Source organism: Myotis nattereri, assembly GCF_964212035.1.
Source record: "Myotis nattereri genome assembly, chromosome: 3".
Taxonomy (NCBI): domain Eukaryota; kingdom Metazoa; phylum Chordata; class Mammalia; order Chiroptera; family Vespertilionidae; genus Myotis; species Myotis nattereri.
Genome location: NC_138077.1, coordinates 56,868,390 through 56,890,219, shown reverse-complemented (window position 1 = coordinate 56,890,219; position 21,830 = coordinate 56,868,390). Strand labels below are relative to the sequence as shown.

Sequence of the window (21,830 nt, the reverse complement as noted above, 5' to 3'; positions counted from 1 at the left end):
CTCCCCTTTTCTATTTCCGTGACTTTCCAAGCAAACTTTCTCTTATAATTTGAAAAAATAAAAATGTATATATTGTGCAACTGATTTAGACTTGGAATTCAAAGTTTAACTCTTACTAAATTTATAAACAGTATTGGACCATTAAAAAGAAGTTAAGTTCCATCGTGTTTATACATTTAATTATGAGACTTATTTTACTTGAGAAGGTATTTGCTGGTCACTTTTCTTGGAAAGTTTTGTTATAATTGAAGGAATGAAAATGAAATGTGTTTATTACATTTATGAAGGCAACTTAAAAATGTTTAGAGTAAAAAATGAATATTACAGCTTGGTAGATTTATAAATCTACCAAATCAAATCTGGGAATTGAATGTAAAAGTTTAAGAACTAGGCTTTAAAATTTGCAACATTAACAGGTAAAATAGTAATTTTAAAAAGCCAGAGTAGTTTCTGAATAATCTTTTATGTGCACAAAATTGTGCCCAAATGCATAAAATAGCCTTATTGACAAGTTTATCAGAGTCAGATTGTTTTATTGAGAAATTCCTGCATATGTGAGTCATTACTCTGGGCTGTCTAATTTTCCCAGAAAAAACATTTCTCCAATATGCACCCCTATGTTCATAGCAGCACAATTCACCATAGCTAAGTTCTGGAAACAGCCTAAGTGTCCATCAGTAGATGAATAGATTAGAAAACTGTGGTACATCTACACGATGGAATACTATGCTGCTCTAAAAAGGAAGGAACTCTTACCATTTGCAACGGCATGGATGGAACTGGAGAGCATTATGCTAAGTGAAATAAGCCAGTCAATGAAGGAAAAATACCACATGATCTCACTCATTCATGGATAATAGAGACCATTATAAACTTTTGAACAATAATAGATACAGAGGCAGAGCTGCCTCAAACAGATTGTCAAACTGCAGCGGGAAGGCCGGGGAGGGTTGGGGGGCAGGAGGTAGGGGGGTAAGAGATCAACCAAAGGACTTGTATGCATGCATATAAGCATAACCAATGGACATAAGACACTGGGGGATAGGGGAGGCTAGGGGACTGTCTAGGGCGGGGGGGAAAAAATGGACACATATGTAATACCCTTTGTAATACTTTAAGCAATAAAAAAAAAAATTCTCCAATCTCCTGCACATGCAGAAATAATCTGCAGCTACAGGGGTGGCTTCACAGGTGCATAACTTGTATAGTCGCACTTAGAGAGAACTCACATTTGTTGTACTGCTCTGCTGTCACTATCTTAAAATTTTTTTAAATATATTTTATTGATTTTTTTACAGAGAGGAAGGGAGAGGGATAGAGAGTTAGAAACATCGATGAGAGAGAAACATTGACCAGCTGCCTCCTGCACACCCCCCACTGGGGATGTGCCGTAAACAACGTACATGCCCTTGACTGGAATCGAACCCGGGACCCTGCAGTCCGAAAGCCGAAGCTCCATCCACTGAGCCAAACCGGTCAGGGCTATCTTGAAATTTTTAATACTTTTTGAAACAAGAAGCCCCGTGCTCACTTCGGCAGCACATACACTAAACTTGGAAGGATACAGAGAAGATCAGCATGACCCCTGTGCAAGGATGCCACGCAAAGTCGTTAAGTGTTCCATATTTAAAAAATAAAATAAAATAAAAATAAATAAAAGAAGCCCCACATTTTCATTTTGCACTGGCCCTGCAAGTTCTGTAGCCGGTCCTGCCTGGCAGTCAGAGTTCTGGCAGCCACCCAGTGGGAGAGGGCTGGAGTCTCAGGCTCTTTCTGTAGCTCCCCCAGCCCCCGCATCTCCCACCCTCGGTTGTGCCTATTGTCCACCAGTCCACCGCCTCTCCAGTGTAATTTTAAGAGATCCCCTTTTCTGCCAGGCTGGAGAGGGACTGTCAGAGGCCACGTGGGCTAGAGGAGAAGGTGGAGGGGGGTTGGCCTAATTCCTCTACTTCTGGCTAGTTCTGTGATAGGACTCAGCCTGCTTTTTGAGGCTTTCTTCTCTGTGGACATTTGCAAAGTGGAAAAATTTAAACAAAATTAATTACCAATTATTCTGCTGCCAACTTTTGTCTGGCTCTCTCATTCTGTGCTCTTGTGGGTTTATGCCTTTTGTTCCTTTAGTTTCATTTTAGAGAGGTTTTGGGAGACAGGAGATAAATGCAAGTGTCCAATCTGCCATGTATGACCACTAGTCTCAATTGTTTCCATAGAAACAACTAGTCTTTTTTTTTTTGGCACCCATTTTTGTTGGTTTATATAATACTTAGTTAAATTATATAATTACAAGTAGAACTAGCATAAATAAATTTAAGAACAAACCCAATTGACACTTGCTTGGTAAATATACACTCAGTTAATGGGAACAGAAGTGTGTGGGCATCAGTTAGTTTATTTTACAGAGGAAATGAGAACTGTGGTTAAGTGGGGCAAGCTGACTTACATGGAGATTTACTGAGCTTATGCTTTAACTGAATATAAGACATTCATAAAGAGGGTGCATTATTAAAAGTCGAACAATTTGGCTCCTTGGACAACCAATTGAACTTTAAAGAAGCTTATCTGTCTTTAAAAACTCGAACAAACAAATGCTTTTCTGGTATCAGGCAGTTCTCTGCACTTTGACCATGGATATACTGATGTGTTCAGATGACCTCCTGGACTATGGACCCTTATCTGTCCTAACTCCTAATTGTCCTATCCTACCTCTGCCTTGAGCTCCTAGTTGGATGTTTGACCTGATTTGACCTTAAAGATCTTGGTTTGAGCCCTAGCTGGTTTGGCTCAGTGGATAGAGCGTCAGCCTGCGGACTGAAGGGTCCTGGGTTCAATTCTAATCAAGGGCACATGCCTGGGTTGTGGGCTTGACCCTGCAGTAGGGGGTGTACAGGAGGCAGCCAATCAATGCTTCTCTCTTTTTCCCCTCTCCCTTCCTCTCTGAAATCAATAAAAATATATTAAACAAAGAAAAAAAAAAGATCTTGGTTTGCATCAGTGAATTGATACCTTACATTCCCTTTGAGGCTCCCTTGAGAGGTACCTGATTTCTCCAGTCTCTTCTTTAGGGCAAAACTGACTTGCTTTCCTATTGGCTTCCTCCTTTGTAGGAAGTCAGCCTTCAGCTTCTCTGCTCTTAACTCAGTTACCCACTCACCTATTTGCTTTCCATCTTCCAATCTTCTAATATTTTTCATGTCCTCTCATATTGTCTTTGAAGGGTTTATAGCAGGGGTCCTCAAACTATGGCCCGCGGGCCACATGCAAATACAAATATTGTATTTGTTCCTGTCTTGTTTTTTTACTTCAAAATAAGATATGTGCAGTGTGCATAGGAATTTATTCTTAGTTTTTTCTTAAACTATAGTCCGGCCCTCCAACGGTCTGAGGGACAGTGAACTGGCCCCCTGTTTAAAAAGTTTGAGGACCCCTGGTTTATAGCTTTAAAAAATATTATTCCCTTACTCTCCATTTAATGGAGGATCTAAAGGGAACAGAGATACTGCTTGTCTTCAGTAGTTCATGTTTGGCCTTCTCTATGATAACTTGCCATTCTCTAAACTCTTGATCTGGTTCTCTAGAAAACAGGACCCTCCATTTTTGAGCTTTCTAGACGATTTTAAAACAATATCTATCCAGCCTTTTCCTGAGACTGTATAGCAGAGCTCTCTTTGATCTGTGGTTAATATGCAGTCAGAAAGAAGTCAATGTGAATTAGCTTTTGTAAATATCAATTAAAAACCAGGGAACTTTGAGGGGTAAAGACTAAGTGCGATTAAAGTCAAGCTTACCTGAAAAATTTCCTCTTGACTGGAAAATAAGACTCATAAGGTCAGGTGAGCTATTTCCTTTGGGTCTGATGAAGAGTACTTAAGAGCTGGGAGTTAAAAATTCCCATTAGAACAAGAGGGCAGTTGTAGCCTTTCCTAAACTCACCGCAATTATTTTTTGTGCAATTGCATGTGCACTTTGTTTCAAAAGTCATTTATTTTTTTTTTGGGGGGGGGTGGGGAATTTAAAGTATTCTTTCCGTCATTCATTATATGAAAGTATCTTTTTCACATATGTTTTATTTCTGCAGAAGTATAACCAGTTCCTTGAGCATTATCAGAGGATCTTTGACTTAGCATCTCTGGGTCCCAGAATGCATAGGGGCTTTCCATAAGGATGAGGTAGCATGCACGAGCTCATTTAATTTTTAACAACCTGTCAGGTGGGAACTATTTGTTACTCTAATTTTATGCTGAGAAAACTGAGGCACAGGCTACACAGCTCCAGTAAGAGGTACAGTTGGAACTGGTTCTCCTTGGCTGACTAACCAGGTTAGCTAGATCCTACCCTAGTATCCTGCGGCATTTGCCTTCAATGAGCAGGTGAAGAGCTTTCTGGAGCGAGAGAGATCTGGGGCTTCAGGGACCTTCCCAAATAGGCTATATGACTGCTTGCTAATGTTTGATGAATTGGGCCTGAGGCTATTTTTCCCTGTAACATAGCATCTGGAGCAAGGCTGTGGAAAAGCCCTATCGCTCAACCGATGTCTTCACTATTGGTGGCTACAAACGTCAAGCAGCTAATAAATGTAAATGACCAAAGTGACAGGTTAATTTGTAACCTCCTTCTTTCTTAGTTATATCCAACTAGAAGAAATCTAGTCCCAGAGAGACAGATGATATGAGGATTTATTACACACTTCTGTGCGGTCACTATTGGGGCTATAGTCTCTGACATGAAGCCCTCCCTGCGATGTGTGAGCCATTAGAACATGGCCAAGGACTATGGGCTAAAATTTCAAACAACCAGCAGTTAGAAATTTAATGTTGTCTCCAAGCACTATAGATCTCCTGGATATTTTCAATTCCAATGGGAAGGAAGTTATGATCAAAGCCACTGAAGTTAAAATGATTGTTGCTCCAAGGATGGCCCCTCCCCTTCCTTTTGATTCACTGTCAAGGAAATTCCGTCCCAGCGACCCTGTCTCTCTCCTTCTCTGCATCTATCTCATCTGTCCCCACTGGGTGCTCCCCTATCTCAAGTAGCTCCAAGTTCCAAACACACAGGAGATTTTTGGCCTAGGTGGTTGTTTCATATCACAGGTTAGAACTGGTAGTTTAAAATTTTCTTAAAAAGTGAAAAAATGTGTATATATGTGTGTGCAAATATGCAAATAGACTGAACAGTGGAACAGCTGGTCGCTATGTTGTGTGCTGACCACCAAGGGACCGTGGTGGGATGGTGGAGCAGGTGAGCGGGGGCACCTGACCAAGGTGGGGCACTTGTTGCTGTCATTGGGGCAAACCTCTGGTGGTTACTGAAAATTCTTTGCTCCTGTGCACTACGGTCCCACCCAGCACTTGCACCCACTGCCGGCACCAGAGCTGCTGCTTGCACCCACTGCCGGCGCCGGCCCTGATCGCTTGGTGCCGTCAGTGGGTGCAAGCGGTGGCTGCCAGCCCTGATCATCCCTGAGGGCTTCTTCCACCTCTCCCTGCTCCTGAGGGGCGATTTGGGTGGGCAGCCGCCTTTTGCACCCACTGCCAGCGACAACCCCACTCACACCTGCTGCCAGCTCCAGAGCCACCACTCGCACCTGCTGCTGGTGCCCAGCGCTGGGCCCAATTGCTCGGCGCCATCAGTGGGTGCGAGTGGGGCAGGTGCTGTCAGCGCATGGGAGTGGGCTGCAGCAGGAGTGGGGCTGCAGCAGACAGGGGACCGGGGGCCACGGAGGGAGGGGCCGGGTGGGGCTACGGAGGATGGGCTGAGACGCACCCCTATGTCCACTGCAGCCTCAAGGCCCACAGTTCCTTTCAAGGTGCATGAATTCGTGCACCGGGCCCCTAGTATGAATATAATTAATGAAGAACAATAATCTAAATATTGAGTTTACATTATTCAATATAATTGATGATGCTATAGACCATACTCCCCTTCACAGTAATTTGAAAAGTGATATGTACAGTCAAGGTAAAATTTGGAGTTTTTTCTTTTCCTCAGTCTATCTAGAATAGTGCTGTCCAATGGAACTGTACAGAAAGTTCTAATCTGTGCTGTCCAAGAAGGTAGCCACAAGTCAGTCACATATGACTACTGAAAACTTGGAATGTAGCTAGTACAACTGAGGAACTGAATTTTAGATTTTATTTATTTTAATTAAATAGCCACTTGTGATTCATGGTTACCATATTGGTCAGAACAGACCTGGGATACAGTGAAAGATCTTATAACAGCATAGTCTAGCTGTAGCCACAGAGAACCCTAGATTCTTTGTGATTTATAAGAAAAAATGTTTACTTCTTGTTTGTGTCCTGTACCTGTTTGGAGTTGCCTGGGGAGCCAGGTGGGTAAAGCAGCCACATCTCACATGTTGGCACTCATTGTGGAGAGTTCTGTACCAGGACACAAATGCTCTGGCCCATGGGGATGCACATCACTTCTGCTCACAGCTCACTGACCAGGACCAGTCACAGGGCCCCAGTGAGCTAGGAGCAGGAGTGCAGTCCTAACTGTGCCGGGGCAAAGAGCCTCAGTAATGACTGCTACAGACATTAGCCTCCCTCTTAAAATACAGAAAAGAGTTCCCAAGGGGTAAGGAAAGTAGTATTACTTGCGTTTTCTTGAAAAGAAGAGAGTTGAGTTTCTTTAGAATTTATCTTTCACATTTTGGATACTCACTGCAGAGATTTATAAAAAGCTGGTAAAATGTGAAAAGTAAAACTCAAAAATTTTGAGAAAAAGAAAAAGAGACTTTGTATAAGTTTGAACTGACAACAGTCAGCATGTCTTTTTAGTTATACATAGAACTATCATTTGATATGAAGCTCTGCAATGTAAGGAACAATCTATGGATTATTCTTTATATGTTTGGGATGAAAATGGAACAGAAGAAAGTGTATTTGTGATTTTTTTCATAGTACAGAATATATATGATACATTTTTCACCAGCAAGCAATAAAAAGTCCTTTTCTTTAAAAATAATTTTCTCACTAGGAATATTGGCAGATTGTGGTTGCCTTAAAAATGAAAAAAAAAACCACACACACACAAAAATACACCAAAAAACTGGATGAATGGATTGTTTCTTTCCAGACCGTGTGGGATCATAGAATTATCTAGTACAACATTTAATGGCATGTCTTGATTCTTTCTATAACATTTACAATATTGTTTGGATCTCCAGACAGGGGGAAGTCACCATCTGATATCTGATAACAGACTTCCTTTAAAGCAGGAGGACAGTATCCTGGTAACAAATACTTCAATATCAAGACATGGAAAGATGGCACTTGGCAGCTAATAATGAGTTGCATCAAAGTTACAAATGCAAACCAAGCCCTGGTAAATAATATTAATGATGAGGATGATTTTGCCACGTGCTGGAAATGTCATGTAGATTTTAGTACTATGAGGACACCATAGATATCGGAAGTGTAACTGAACCAAACTGATGCTCGAGAGAAATTCTGAACTAAGTGTGCAAATTAGGCTACCTCGTATATACAAGAACTAACTAAGTCATCCTGCTCCTTATTGAAATGCAACCAGAATTGCCATTTATGCAGCACAACATCTATTTTCTGTTTCCAGGGTCTGTCTGGGTAGTCTACAACTGGTGGCATGGGAAGAAAGGGAAGGCTGCAAAGACTGAACAAAAAGTATGCATTGTGGTATCCTTTATTTAAAAATTGTGAGCTAACTACAGTTGTAGTGTTCTCATTTACCATTCTGATGGCATAATTAACTGGGAGAACATTAACACAATTTCAAGAAGGCATCAAAAACCTGTAAACAAACGTACACACCACACATGCACACACACACACAACACACACACACACACACCAAAATTATAGTCTAAACACAAAGTGATGAAGACAAGCTCTGAATACTCTAAATCAAATTAAAAACCCTTTGTTATAATAAACTGTGGCAAAAGTGTGGCTATTATGAAAAGTATTATAACTGTTTAAAAAGCAAAAAGGAAAATACTGACAATTTGAAATTAGCAGCAAAAAGCAGATAAGATAGAATGGAAGATAACATAAGACTAAGTAATAGCAAAATTCTAATGTTGATACTGTGTAGGATTGCACTGAAGTAATTTAAGATCGATTCTTGAGGAACTATTAAAAAGTCCCTTGAAATATTAAATCGCTGCACTTTACAAACAGTGGACAAGAATAAAACATTTGGAATGGTACACACACACACACACACACACACACAGAAAATGTATTAGGCATATCAGTTTATGGTCTTTGTTTAAGACCTTCAAAAAGTTTTATAAAGAAAAATTTAAGTGCCAATGTAGTGAAAGAAAGTTAAAAGTTCCTAAAGATGCACGTCTGATGCATTTATTGGGTCTGAGAATATATTTTGAGGTTGGGAGCAAGGCATGTTTGATGCACATTCAAGAAAAAAAAAAACACATCGTGGAATCTATAGGGTAGGTAGAGTTCTCTGAGGGTGTTTAGAATGAAGATGTGTCAAACTCAGACTATCCTGAAGGAGACTCCAAAGTATGTAGAGATCTATAGCTCTTCATCAGCTGAAATGTTTCATGGTGGCCAATAAATAAGGCTAACTTTTCAGCAAACTGGTTTTCATACAAACACAAAAATCTTTACCACACATGCAGAGCTGATAGTCTCTAACAGCACAAATATGACTCCTGGTTTCAGAAGAAAAGCACATTAGCAAGGATATTTTCCCCCACGAGTTCTTATAAAGATGTCTGAAGCTGCTAGATACCTGCAAAGAGGAAATAAGTTTAGATTGCCTACTGATTTTAGAAGGAGTTTTTATTTTCCTAAGGAAGCCAGCCTTCTGTGAGCAGGGGGCCTGTCTTCAGAATCTAAGTGTAATGTCCTTAGTGCTTAAACTCATGGCAAGCTCAGATCCAGAAAAACAGGCAGGCAGAAGGGGGAATGAAAAGTCTGAATGTCTACAGTATAGTTTGGAGTAAAATGTGCCTCGTAAATTAAAACGGCTCAACTGCTTTCAGACTGAAGGGCTGCAGCCTGGAGAAGACCCAGTTCTCTGGAGTTAGGAGCTGGGAGAGAGACCCCTGTCTCCAGGGGCCTCTGGACTGACCTGGGGCCGCGGGGCTTTATTTTTTATGAGTGTTTCAAATTTGTGACTTTGCCCAGAAAAATACTTCTTTTGGTTACTTTATCTTTAAAATCATCTGGTCGGCCAAGTTACTGGTGATTTCTCAAAATGAAATCTAGCTGTACTAGTATCTTAAGGTGCCTATTAACTGAAATTAATGCCCATCAATAACACTGCTAGGTACAAACTGCTGTTGCTAAGAACTGACCCTAAAATGACCTAACTAGGTAATCTATCACACTAGGTGCTTTTACTATCTTGGGGTTTTGAGCGTTAGAGAAATAGTTTTTGTACTAAGACTTAGAAACTGCTTCTCTCTGGCTTTGTTTCACTCTTCCTCTTCTTCCTCTTCCCCTTCTCCTTCTCCTTCCTCCATGGTTTCCACAATGAGTTCCGCTGTGCAGGTGGCTTCTCCGAGACTGTTGACAGCCTTGCAGGTGTACTTGGCATCATCATCCCCGCACACGTCGCTAATGATTAAAGAGCAGTTCCCATCCTCATCGTAGTCTATCTGGAAGTGGCGGGACTCCCTGATGGACTGGTCGTCTTTGAACCAGACGACCTCAGGGTCTGGGTATCCTGCATCACAGGGAGGGAACACAGGTAGCAAAAACTGTCATTCAAAATTTCGTATCAGTTCATGCAAGGAACTCTCAAGCTACTAATGCAGTAATGGAAAACAACGACGACGTTGCCTTTTAGCGGCTGCTTTGATATTGATGTTTGAACCGAACTGTATTGTAAATACTAATATATGAAACCCTGCGTGAGGTGTTTCACAGTCATCCCCTTTCCCATCCACGTGGGGCCTGCCCCCTCCCGCCTCCCCCGACCCGCCACACGCACACACACAGATACAGAGTGCCACCTGGAACACCAGCCCACCTCAGCGACACGCCCAGAGCCAGTTGTCTTCTGGGATGAAATGAAAATTTTTCATCTTGTATAAAAGTTAACTTAAATACATTTAATAAAAATGAAGATTCAGAACAATGGGTGCAAGGGACCTTTAGGGGGTGAGGGAAAGGCTCTAAAATTGGACTATGGTGATGATTGCACAATTCTGTAAATTCACTAAAAACAATTGAATTGTACACTTAATATAGGTAAACTATATGGTGTGTAAGTTATAACTCAAAGCTGATAACAGCTCTATAAAATCCAAGTTAGAGGAGCTGCTAATAATGCTAAGAAAAAGAAAGCAGTATTTGTCTTAGTCTGATCCAAAGTCGTAATCTGCCTCTAGATAACTGGAAATGGATCACATTGATTAGCCTCATTTTATGAATTAACCATGTTTCTGCAAGGTCCAACATTAAAAAAATACACACACACACACACACACACATTATGCCTTTAAAATAGAGGATGGAGCAAAAATAGGTTTACGGTTTTGGTTGTTCATATGGAAAATAATAATAAATAATGATACAAGAATAAACTGTATTTCACATGCAACTGTAAATCTATTTTTGCCACACCCTGTATATTATAATTCTGACTTATGCAAATACCAAAGAAATAATTCCAAACAGATGACAGTCATTATGTTCTAATAATTTTTTGAAATGGTAAAAGGAGCCCTGCCGGAGTGGCTCAGTGGTTGAGCGTCAGCCTATGAACCAGGAGGCCAGGGTTCGATTCCCGGTCAGGGCACATGCCCTGGTTGTGGGCTCAATCTCCAGTGTGGGGCGTGCAAGAGGCAGCTGATCAATGATTCTCTCTAGTCATTGATATATCTATCTCCCTCTCCCTCTCTCTTCCTCTCTGAAATTAATAAGTATATATAAGAAGAAAAAGAAGAAAGGAAAGAACTTCGGAAGACCCAACGACAATGGTGATGGTGAGTCACAGGCTGTGGCCCCAGAGCGTTCAGCAGAACCCCAACCTAAGCCTTTCCACACTAGCAAAGGCAGCACATCACATTTTAAGAATTGAATGAAAAGAAAGATTATGGTGGGCAAGGCATTTACAAGGCATTTTGATACAACGACACAGGTGAAAAACTGTTTTTTCATTCCTAACTTTGAGTTACTTTATCCAAAAGACATTATGTGGCCATATTGCTGGAGAATCTTACAAAATGTTTTGTTCTAACCGCTGTCCTTGGCAGTGAGGTCTTGAGCAAGTTGCTTGATGAACACCTGTGCTTCGTTTGGTCAGACTGACATGGAAGATAACCCTCCACTCTGGTTGGCACAGGACAGTCACTGACTTGAAGCCAATCTTATTTTGCCCTTTATCTTTCTAGGATGTTGCAGTCTATGGAAACTGAAATGCTTTGTGTCACCACCATTGCTAATTTCTCGTGTGCTATGCTAAGATCCCTTAAGGTCCCTTGAGCTCCAACAGCTCACGATTCTTTTTTTTTCTTTTTTTCTTTTTTTAAATATATTTTATTGATTTTTTACAGAGAGGAAGGGAGAGAGATAGTTAGAAACATCGATGAGAGAGAAACATCGATCAGCTGCCTCCTGCACATCTCCTACTGGGGATGTGCCCGCAACCCAGTTACATGCCCTTGACCGGAATCGAACCTGCGACCTTTCAGTCCGCAGGCCGACGCTCTATCCACTGAGCCAAACCGGTTTCGGCAACAGCTCACGATTCTATTGCCACATTGTCCTGCCAGCAGCGACGCATGAGGAAGACGGCACTGGTGTCTGGATCCCAGGTTCCCTCCGTTTGAAGTCACACTGCATGCTCTCTGCTCTTATCAGTCCCACAACTTTTCCTTTGACTCCGTCACATCCTTAAAGGACTTAAAAGGTTTCTCTTTTCACATATGTCATCTAAGAATCCCCAGAGCCACTCAGGACATCAGACATCATCTTAGAGGTGAGGGCCTGAGGCTCAGAGAGTCAGATCATTGCCCAGGCCTCACAGCAGAGCTGCTGACTCCACAGCCCGTGCTCCGGGCCAGCCTCCCTCTGAGAGCCTTTAGGGGCACATGTTCCCCAGGAACTTGAAACTTCATTTCATTAAGCAGGCTCCATGGTCACATACTATCGTCCATGACAAACCACTTTAACTCGGGTTTAGTGGCTGATGGAAGTAAGTGAAATGTCAAATCTGCCCCTGGGAAGTCACTGACGGCACTAACCTTCAGGGTGGAGTGGGGGCATTGGGCCAGCTCCTCCTGACCCAGTTTCCCTCAGAGCCTGGCTTACCCAAAGGCTCCCAGAACTGACATCGTGCCCAGGGCACACAGTAGGGGCCCAGCAGCCCCCAAACCCCTTTTGTAGTCACAGCTACAACTTACCTTCAATCTTGCAGTCAAATCTAGCAGCACTTCCCTCCACGACTTCTAAATCACGAATGGTCTTAGAGAAATAGGGTTTTACATGGGGCTTTTCCTCAGCAACAGCCTCCAGGAAAGCTTGGGCGACATCTCCTAGAAGACGGGGAGAGGACATGGTCACCCCTTCACTCCTTGTTCTTCCCTCTCCCTTAGTTTAAAAAAGCTGACTTTAAATTTTTTTAAAAAGTAGCTCCAATTTAGCAAATAATGCAGCTTAGAGGACTGAATCATCAGCGCACCTTTCTCCTGGGGATAGGTTGGCCAGCTGCCATGTGGTTTGGCAGAAGAGAAAACTGTGACTAAACTGGGGAAATGTTTGGACTCCCCCTTCCCTTACACTGACACATTGAAAAAAAAAATAATCTTCAAAAAGGATTTTGGCTATATTTCAATCTGTCTCAGGATTCAGTGGAGGGTGCCTAAGAAGGACTGAGCCACACCAGCCTTCCTGGTCTCCCTGCAGAGCAGGCCTTCCCTGCTCCTGAGAAGGGAGGAACCAGGTCCTTGAGGCCTCTTCCACTTGCCAGTTCTGTTGTCCTCACTTACATTGCTCCACGGTGCATGAGAGCAGACCCGGACTGGGATTGGTCCAGGGAAAGCTAGAACTTGGAGGGGCTCCTGCATCCTATCCCTCCCCTTTAGGCTGGTTGTGGGTCATCTGGGAGTGGCAGGGGTGGGTCAGGAGGGACTCTGTCCCCAGCTACATCAGGAAGCCCAGGAGGCGGCCTGGCCGATGACTCTGCCTTTGTGCTTCTCACCTTTGGGTACCAATGGCACCAGGCAGCGGGGCTGGAGGGGTGTCGCTGGCCAAGCAGGCACCTTGAGAAGATAAGGGCCAGACCCTGCATCAATCCGATGCAGGAAGAGGCAGAGGCATTCACTGAGGAGATGGATGGGGCAACGTCTCCGAGGGCAAGTAACTTACCCCGAGGATCTCGAGGAGCAGCCCTTCCAGTCACGTTTCAGTATTTTAAAAAATGCCAAATGAATATGGACTATATACATTAATTTTCCTCTCAAAGAAAAACACAGACTAAAAACAATATTTTTGTCTGACCGGCATGGCTCACTGGTAGAACATTGACCTATGAGCCAGGAGGTCATGGTTCAATTACCAGTCAAGGCATAAGCCTGGGCTTCGGGCTCCATCCCCAGTGGGGGACATGCAAGAGGCAGCTAATCAATGATTCTCTCTCATCATTGATGTTTCTATCTCTCTCTCCCTCTCCCTTCCTCTCTGAAATCAATAAAAATATATTTTAAAAATAATAAGAACAGGATATTTTGAAAAAGTAAACTACATGTGATTGAAGTTTTATATTTGCTTAATATATAAGTAGTACTTTTGTAATGAGAAAAATGGGAGCTTTGAATAAATCTTTGCTAAGTCTTATGTACAACATAAAAAGAACAGTAGAGGTTATCTAGTTCTAGTAGACAAATAATAACTTTACTTGGGAAAATAGTTAAACCCAAGTTAAATAATTAAAGAGTAATTAGGCTTAGTAACTATTGTCAGAATAACCTAAAAGTAGTTCTGAATTTAATCCTTGTAGACTGTATTACGAAAAACAGCCCACCCCCAAAATAAACTCCTCAAAATGCCCCTCCATCCCCCAGCCCTTCCTTCCTCACCACCCGGGAGGAGGAAACCCTCCCGGAGCTCCTTACCTTCCGATTCTAGTTTTTCTGCGTTGAGAGGGCTGGTTGGTGATCCTGTTGAGGACTTCCTGCCACTGAGCCCTGAGATCATTGCCATAGAGGACAGTCTTCCAATGGCTCTCACAGCATTGCCCGTTTTCTGGAAAGCAGACACTGGGGTTGGCCTCGGGCGGTGCCCCTGGGTCCTGCCGGGCAGTGGGGCTCAGGGAGGAGAGCCCAGCCCAGCAGAGGCAGCTGTCCGTGGAACGAGGGCCTCCCAAGTGCCGAGGTCCTGCCAGAGAAGTGCGCCCGACCTTGTCTGCTCAGCACTATCAGTGTGTCAGAAGATGTTCGGAGAATGGAATGGGGCCTGGAACCGATGTGTGCGTTAATGTGACTAAACAAGGTCAACATGAGACAAAAACCCTTTTCATACTGTGCTCCAACTCCCATAAAAGGGAGAGTTTATATAAAGCAACTGCAGGCTGAGACAGCTCCAAAGACTTATTGCTGACGGGGCGCAGCAGGGCTGCTTCTCGTAAAACAATGCCAGTGACAGGATTGCAATTGGTCACGAGGATCATTACTACAGATCCCACAGGTCCTCATGCAAGTGGGAAAGCAGCACACTATTGACCTCCTGTGAATCGCTTACCCTCTCTGGGCTGGCTTCCTTCTCTGCATGAGGAGGGGTTGGACAAGACTCCAAGGTCTCACTTAGCTCTGTGGCTGATCCAGATACTTAAGAGATTTTGGGAAACAGTCTGGCTGGCTCAGCACAAGTCTATGAATGCAAGTGAAGTTCTGGAGGGTGCTCTCCCCTGGGGTACACCCAGGCATCAAAAAGCACACCGGGGAGATGCAAAGCAACGGCACTTTGCTTTTCTGAGTCGAGACACCTTGGGAGTGGACAGAATTTCTGCTGAAAAGGAAGCCAGGACTTGAGATTCAAATTTCTCTGCAGTGTGAAAATCCTACCAAGCATAGGATTTAGATCAAAGAAATCCCCAATAACATACAATGCATCTATGTTTCTTACCTTTAATTAAAGTTTCTTACTCCTTTTCTAAAGTCAATGGGAAGACTAAGAAGAAACTAAAGTGTAACCAACTGCTTCCACCCAAAGCATCTTTTCAGGCGCCCAGATGCTGTGCACCCAGAGAGCAGATGTCGGCGCAGACTGGCTGCCGAGAGAGGGAGGACCCCAGCAAAGGGCTCCCACTCACCCACTGGACCTCAAACTGTGCCAAAGCCATTTCCCTCAAGTTACTGTCACACATTCAGGTATTTCAGCAAAGCCTCACAACTCTGGACTAACTGGAAAGCCAGTATGCTTCAGGAAAAGCATTATTTCCAAAGTAAAGAATTTCAGGCCACTAGGGAATCATATAGAAAAGTGTGTGTGTGTGTATGTGTGGTTTAAGCAGTGGCCTGTGGCTGTGGCCATGATCACTTTCTCTTGTCACATGCCACCGGTGTTGCAGACTGTTTCATGCACTTTGGACAGACATTCCATCTTGCCATCTTGCTCTGTCCTCTGCCCATCCACCCTCTCAAATACATCACTGTTGGTGTTGGCATGCTTCTGGCCCTCTGTCGCCGCGGTGAAACTGGGTCACTCTGAACAGAACCCAGGAAGCCCCGGGGGGAGGTGATAGGTGGGGGAAGCAGGTGAGAGACGATGATGGAGTAACAGCTCTGTGCAGAGGCACTATGGCCCTGCAGAGAACGAGACCATTTGGCAATCTCGCCTGCTCTTCTGGAGGAGGCTGCCACATTGATCTGTCTGATGTGCTGGCGAGAGTGTTGAGAGACCCAGCTCTTCCCGGGGGAGCTGACTCTGGCCTCAGGAACGTGCGAGAGACAGGCAGCCATCCATATAGTTAACATCAGGCCAAGCTGCTTCCTAGCTGGCCAGATTCTCAGAGCCTGCCCTTCCTTCTCCTCTCCCTGCATCCTTTATCCAATGCAGACAGGTCTGCCCTCACCAGGAGTCTCTAAATGCAGAGAGTTCATTCCCAAGAAGGGACTGGCTAGTTCTTGAACCACTGATTACTATGTGACCTTTTGAAAGTTTGTTCCCTTCTCTGGGCCTCATGTCCTTGAACCAGAAGATCCAAATCTCCCTGTAGCTCTACTCTTCCACCGAAGACTAGGACTCATGTTCAAGAATATGTAGCAGGAAACACCCCCCTGAGCAGTTGGGCTCCCTAATTCCAAACACCAGGATGGTCTTCACTTCCATGGTGTGGAATAATGAAGTCTTTCCTCGTCTATTAACAAGATGACTAACATGAAGTTACCAGAACAAGGCAAACAAAGGAGTTACGATATTTCCGAGGAGGCGGCAAATTCACATTAACAAATAGACCATACACGGGAAAATTTTCCATTAGTTGGAGTGATATAACATATGATTTCTAAAACAGAGAGAGATATATGTGCTTAATAAGAAAAAACATTTAAAATAATCTATGCCATAATTCAATCTTTGGAAACTCATTTATGGGGGGGGGAAATAGGCCAGGCCAATGTGGCTCAGTGGTTGAGCATTCCACCCATGAACCAAGAGGTCACCGGTTCAATTCCTGGTCAGGGCACATGCCCGGTTTATGGGCTCAATCCCCAGTAGGGGCCATGCAGGAGGCAGCTGATCAATGTTTCTCTCTCCACAATGTTTTTATCTCTCTATCTTCCCTCCCTCTCTCTCTAAAATCAATAAAAAACATATTTTAAAAAATTGGTAAGGAAGTTATTTGTTGGAACTGGAAAAGAACTATATATGTATATACCTTTGAGTTGAAAATTGGTTGCTGTTTTACTTGATCAAGACCTTAGGAAATTTTTGGAATATCAAGGCAGCAACGTTTCAATTCCCTAAACTCCATCCTTGTTTGGAGGAAGCCTTTTTCTTGTTTGAGGGCAATGGCCAGGCTGGGTCCTGTGCTGCACGCAGGCATGCTCTGTACGGGCCTCTCTGAGCCAGCAGCTCCCCTCCCCTGGGAGCCCGCGAGAGTGACTAACCAGCCCCACGTGCCCAGGACGGAGGGCTTTCCAGGATAAGGGTCTGTCAGTGCTAAAGCTGCGACAGTCCCTGGCAGGTGGGCAAGCTAGTTACCTACGAGCCAGCCCGCAGTCAGAGACCCTTTATACACCAACAGCCCCAGATCGGAGTTTCCCGAGACGTGCATGACATCCAAGGTGACTGCCAGGCGTACTCAGTGCTATCCTATGCCCAAGGCTTTCCTCCTGGTGGCGCTGTGGTCCGTGCTGCTGGGGTCTTCGTGGTTCCCAGAAAGTAAAGATGGTTGTCCCTGGGCCTCCAAACTCCTAGTCTTTTGTTTCTGGTTTTGCATGCAAAAGCCCTGTTATCCTGTTCCACTTGCCCACCCTCAAGGCTCTACTAGCTTTTAAACATTCTTCTAGGTATAAGTGGAAGAATATACCTTCTCTCAGAATAATTTTATTCTAAGGTCAATAATATGATTAGCCATCCCCATGTTGCCTAGTGTATAGGGCTGTTTCCATGTTGCTTCCTTCCTCCTGGGCCTCTCATGAAAACCACATGAGAATGAAAACAAGGAATTTTCTCTTGGGCATCTGTAGAAAGTTCTGGGCTTGCCCTTTCCCTCCACCACAGCCCGCCACCCCCCCCCCCCCCCCGTTTCCCTCCACCTCACCTGCTCCACCACACAGAACCTCACTGCTCTGACGGGGAACCTATTCCAGGACAGCTAAGGTGCTGGTGCCTGGAGTTAAAAACGTGGGGAACATGGCCCTGGCCGGGTTGGCTCAGTGGATAGAGCGTCGGCCCACAGACTGAAGGGTTCCAGGTTTGATTCTGGTCAAGGGCACGTACCTCAGTTGCAGGTTCGATTCCAGGCCCCCGTCGGGGCCCGTGTGGGAGGCAACCAATCAATGTGTCTCTCTCATGTCAGTGTTTCTCTCTCTGTGTCTCTCCCCTTCCCTTCTACTCTCTCTAAAAATCAACAGAAAAATATCCTCAGGTGAAAATTAACATAAAAAATGCGAAAACGTTTTCCTAAGAGAGCAATGTAACATAAGATGGTCAGATGGAGCCGAACTGTCACCAGTGATATTATGCTTGAGGGACAAGACGGGTCAAAAGGGATTGTGTGGCCTACTTCTGTGAAGGCTAACCACTGTGTCTGTGGGAAAATCACTTCCAAAGGCTGCCACCCATATTGAAATATGGCTTTAAAATTCCTTCTCTGAATTCTGCCCTTTTCTCCCAGAACTTCTGCCCCTCACTTCCAGAAAACCCTCTGACTAATAACAGTGTAAACAAGAGAAAAATTTTAAGTGATTAAAATACCAGCAAATTAATGGTTCCTTGACCCCTTTGACTAAAAAATTCCATTTGCTTCCTCTCCCATTTGCTTATCTCTTCTCCACGCCTGTCCCGGGGTGGGTGTGTCAACAGCAGATGCGCCTGCTCCCAGAGAGCCTGCAGCGAAGCTGCTGCCCCTTAACCGCAGCCCGGCAGGCAGAGCCCAGTGCCACCGCTGAGGACTGCCCCACCCCACCCAGCACCTGCCTGCCCCAGAGATCCCACTATTTCTTTGAGATCTGTTGGCCACAGGACCATTAATAAAGTCAACCTTTGATTTTTGTGGCCCCGTCTTGCTTTGTTTTGTTTGTAAGAATATGTGCTACTCCGATTTCACTGGATGCTAACAGCGCCGGAGGGTAAGGTGAGCAGCACAGTCTTTCAACTTGCCTGGCACTTGAGGGTGGCCAGGTTCACCTAACCCTTCAGACGGAGTGGGGATGGGGTGGGGTGGGCATGGGGATTAAGAACTGACTCCCGCTGTGGGGAGCACGACTCCTAGTCCCTTGTACCCCCCACCTGAAGCCCCTCCCCTGCCTCTGTGGGGAGTGTGGTTTCTGAGGGAACTGTTCAGTCATCCCGTGTAGCAGATGACCAGTGTCCCAGTTGCCCCTAAAACAATGGTTCCTTTTTCTCTGCCACAGGCAGGTCTAAATGCCCAGGTGCCTGACTGCCCAGCGAACAGACGGCTCCTTTCAGGTCAGTGTAACCCGGAGGTTCAGCCTATGTGCCTTTCTCCTCCGTCTATGCTGTCACCCCCTCTGTGCTCCGGCTCGGGCAGCGGCTGGCTCCATTCTCTTGTCCGCACTCACATATATGGTATGGAGAGCTATACCGATAGTTTATAATTCTTGCTGGGTGTTATGTCCTTTTATGTCTATTTGCTTCAGTCCCTCCACTACAGTATACGTTCCATGAGTATAGAATGCAGGCCCCCTCCCGTAGCCCGGGAATTTTATCACACTAACAGTGAGAGTAAAACAATACAGTAGATGATGATAAGTTCTCTGTGGTTTCGGATATGGTTTTATCCATCTGCTAAAATCGAAGGCAATTTTGTGTTGTTGTTAAGACTGTGTGCTTTGGAGCCAGGCTCTGGGTTAGAATCCTGCCTTTCCCACTGACTAGCTAAGTGATCCTGGGCGACTTTCCTAACCTTTCTCTGCCCTTGAAAAGTGGAGATAACATTAATCAAGGATTAAAAGACTTGATGTATAGAAAGTGCTCTGAATTTCTCTAGCACAGAGCCATATGAGCTACTAGTGTCATTTTTGAACACATGCTATGTAGCAGGCACTGTGCTAAAGGCCAGATGAAGATTATCCTATTTAATAAAAGGCTAATATGAAAATCGACTGAACGGCCGAATGACCGGTCACTACGATGCACACTGACCACCAAGGGGAAGATGCTCAATGCAGGAGCTGCCCCCTGGTGGTCAGTGTACCTCCCACAGGGGAGCGCCACTCAGCCAGAAGCCCTGAGCCGAGCTCAGGACTGGTGAGCACAGCGGCGGTGTCAGAAGCCTCTCCCACCTCCACGGCAGCACTAAGTATGTCCGACTGCTGGTTTAGGCCTGCAGGGGGAGCGGGCCTAAGCCAGCAGTTGGACATCTCCTAAGGACTCCCGGACTGCAAGAGGGCACAGGCCGGGCTGAGGAACCCATTCCCCCAAGTGCACGAATTTCATGCACTGGGCCTCTAGAATCATATAATTCTCATAGCAGGGCTGCGATATTGGTACCACTATTATCCCTACTTTACAGATGAGAAAACAAAGGCACCACAAGGGTAAGTCACTTGCCTAAAGACACGTAGCTAGTAACATACAATATTCCTGGAGGGTGGGGCCACGTCTCTCTTTGTAGGTCATGTGCTCTCCCCCTTCATCGCAAAGAAATTTTATACCATCACATTGCCTTTAAGGAGACCACATCTTTTATGGTTGCCGAATAGTCCTAAAGGTGCATATCCCTAGCCCTGAGGACACAAAATGCCAGTCTTGGTCCCAGACTATTTCAGAAAAAGATTTAAACATTGTTGGAGTGAGGCTGGGGCAAGTTGGGAATGAGGATGGCTTGAAAAGCAAATAGGAGAAGCAACATTCCAGTCCAGAGTGAGCATCTCATTACCTGCCATTTCCTTCTGGCCATGTACTTCTTCATCCGGTCCTTGGAGAGTTTCTTGGCCTCCATGGTCTTGGTGTCCTTCATTAGCCACGGATGCTGAAGGCACTGGGTGCAGTCCAGGCGGTTTCTGATAGAGGCAGAGATCAGAAGATTTCTCAGCAGGAGGGGACTCAGAGACCGCTGTGAGATCAGAAATGGGAGGGTGCCTGTCCCCAGTCACACAGGGCAGAGCCCAGGGCATCTGCTCCTAGTCCGTCCACCATGACCAGGTCTTCCTCTCTTGGTCTGGGTTACAGACTGGATGCAGAATAGGTCAGAGTAAAGAAGGCCTAACCTTCAAGTAAGCAACTGGAGTCTCATAACCTGAAGGGCAAGTGCGGGAGGGCAGGTGTGTCTGGAATGGCTGGCACCACATTGTAGAGTGGGATCAGTCTGCTGGTCACATGGGAGCTGGGGGCTATGGAAGCCCAATCCTCCCACCTCTCTGCCTCAGAGATTAGGCCCAAATCTCTGAGAATTCCTAAACTCTCATGTCTCATGTTGAGGTTGAATATCAGCTTTTTCCTGTTAAAACTCAAAGAGTTATGTCCTACCGACAACCTATGCATTATGACAACCTTAGAACCACACTGAAACTCGTTTACTCTTTCTGAAAGCTCTGGGAATCTAGAAATATTTCACCTTAATTGTAATAGGACTAATAAAGCCCAAAGAACCAAATGTTAACATACGTAGAAAAACGAGTATAAGTAAATTTGCTAAGTGTAGCCAAGTGTACTGATTTTTAGATAAGGGGACTATGAATTATCTTAATTTCTTATATTCAAATTTTCTATAATTTACATGTATTTCTTTTATAACAGGAAAACATTTTAAAAAGTGCTGCTTGGTGAAGACTTCTGGTTGAAGAGACGTGCTAAGTTTGAGAGTTCATGGGAATCTAGTGTCTTGGTCTATTTGAAATCAGTGCTTAGGTGAGGGCATTTTATGAGCACAGAGGGGCCAACACAGCTCATTGAATAAATTCAAGGTCTGATGAGAAAATAAAATATACACATAACACCTCCTTTACCAAACCCTCAGTGAATGAAGCCGTCCTTGGACCAGTTATTGGGAAAGAGGTGTGCATCTCCCTGGGACACCTTGGGAGGGGGGACCCCTCCCACCACACCGAAGGGACTCTAGGCCCCTCCCAACATGCAGCTTCTCCTTAGGGTGTTCCTGTTCTAATACAAAGACCGGACAGAAAAATGTGAAGACCTCACTGCCAAGGAGTGTGGAGCACAGCCTCTGGAGAAGTCGGCCCTGAG

General features: G+C 44.7%; 1 protein-coding gene across 2 annotated transcripts in view; it reads right to left on the bottom strand.

Annotated features, from left to right (window-relative positions):
• Positions 1 to 7,634: 7,634 nt before the first annotated feature.
• The window catches only part of MYLK (myosin light chain kinase), a gene marked incomplete at its 5' end in the record, with an annotated part of 113,526 nt that continues 99,330 nt past the window's right edge, over positions 7,635 to 21,830 (bottom strand). For both annotated transcript variants that reach the window (XM_081085427.1, XM_081085426.1), the window contains 4 exons: positions 7,635 to 9,678; positions 12,362 to 12,493; positions 14,072 to 14,201; positions 20,524 to 20,647. In XM_081085427.1, the coding sequence (XP_080941553.1) occupies positions 9,428 to 9,678; positions 12,362 to 12,493; positions 14,072 to 14,201; positions 20,524 to 20,647 (637 nt within the window). In that variant the 3' untranslated portion in view covers positions 7,635 to 9,427. The remainder of the gene's footprint in view (positions 9,679 to 12,361; positions 12,494 to 14,071; positions 14,202 to 20,523; positions 20,648 to 21,830) is intronic.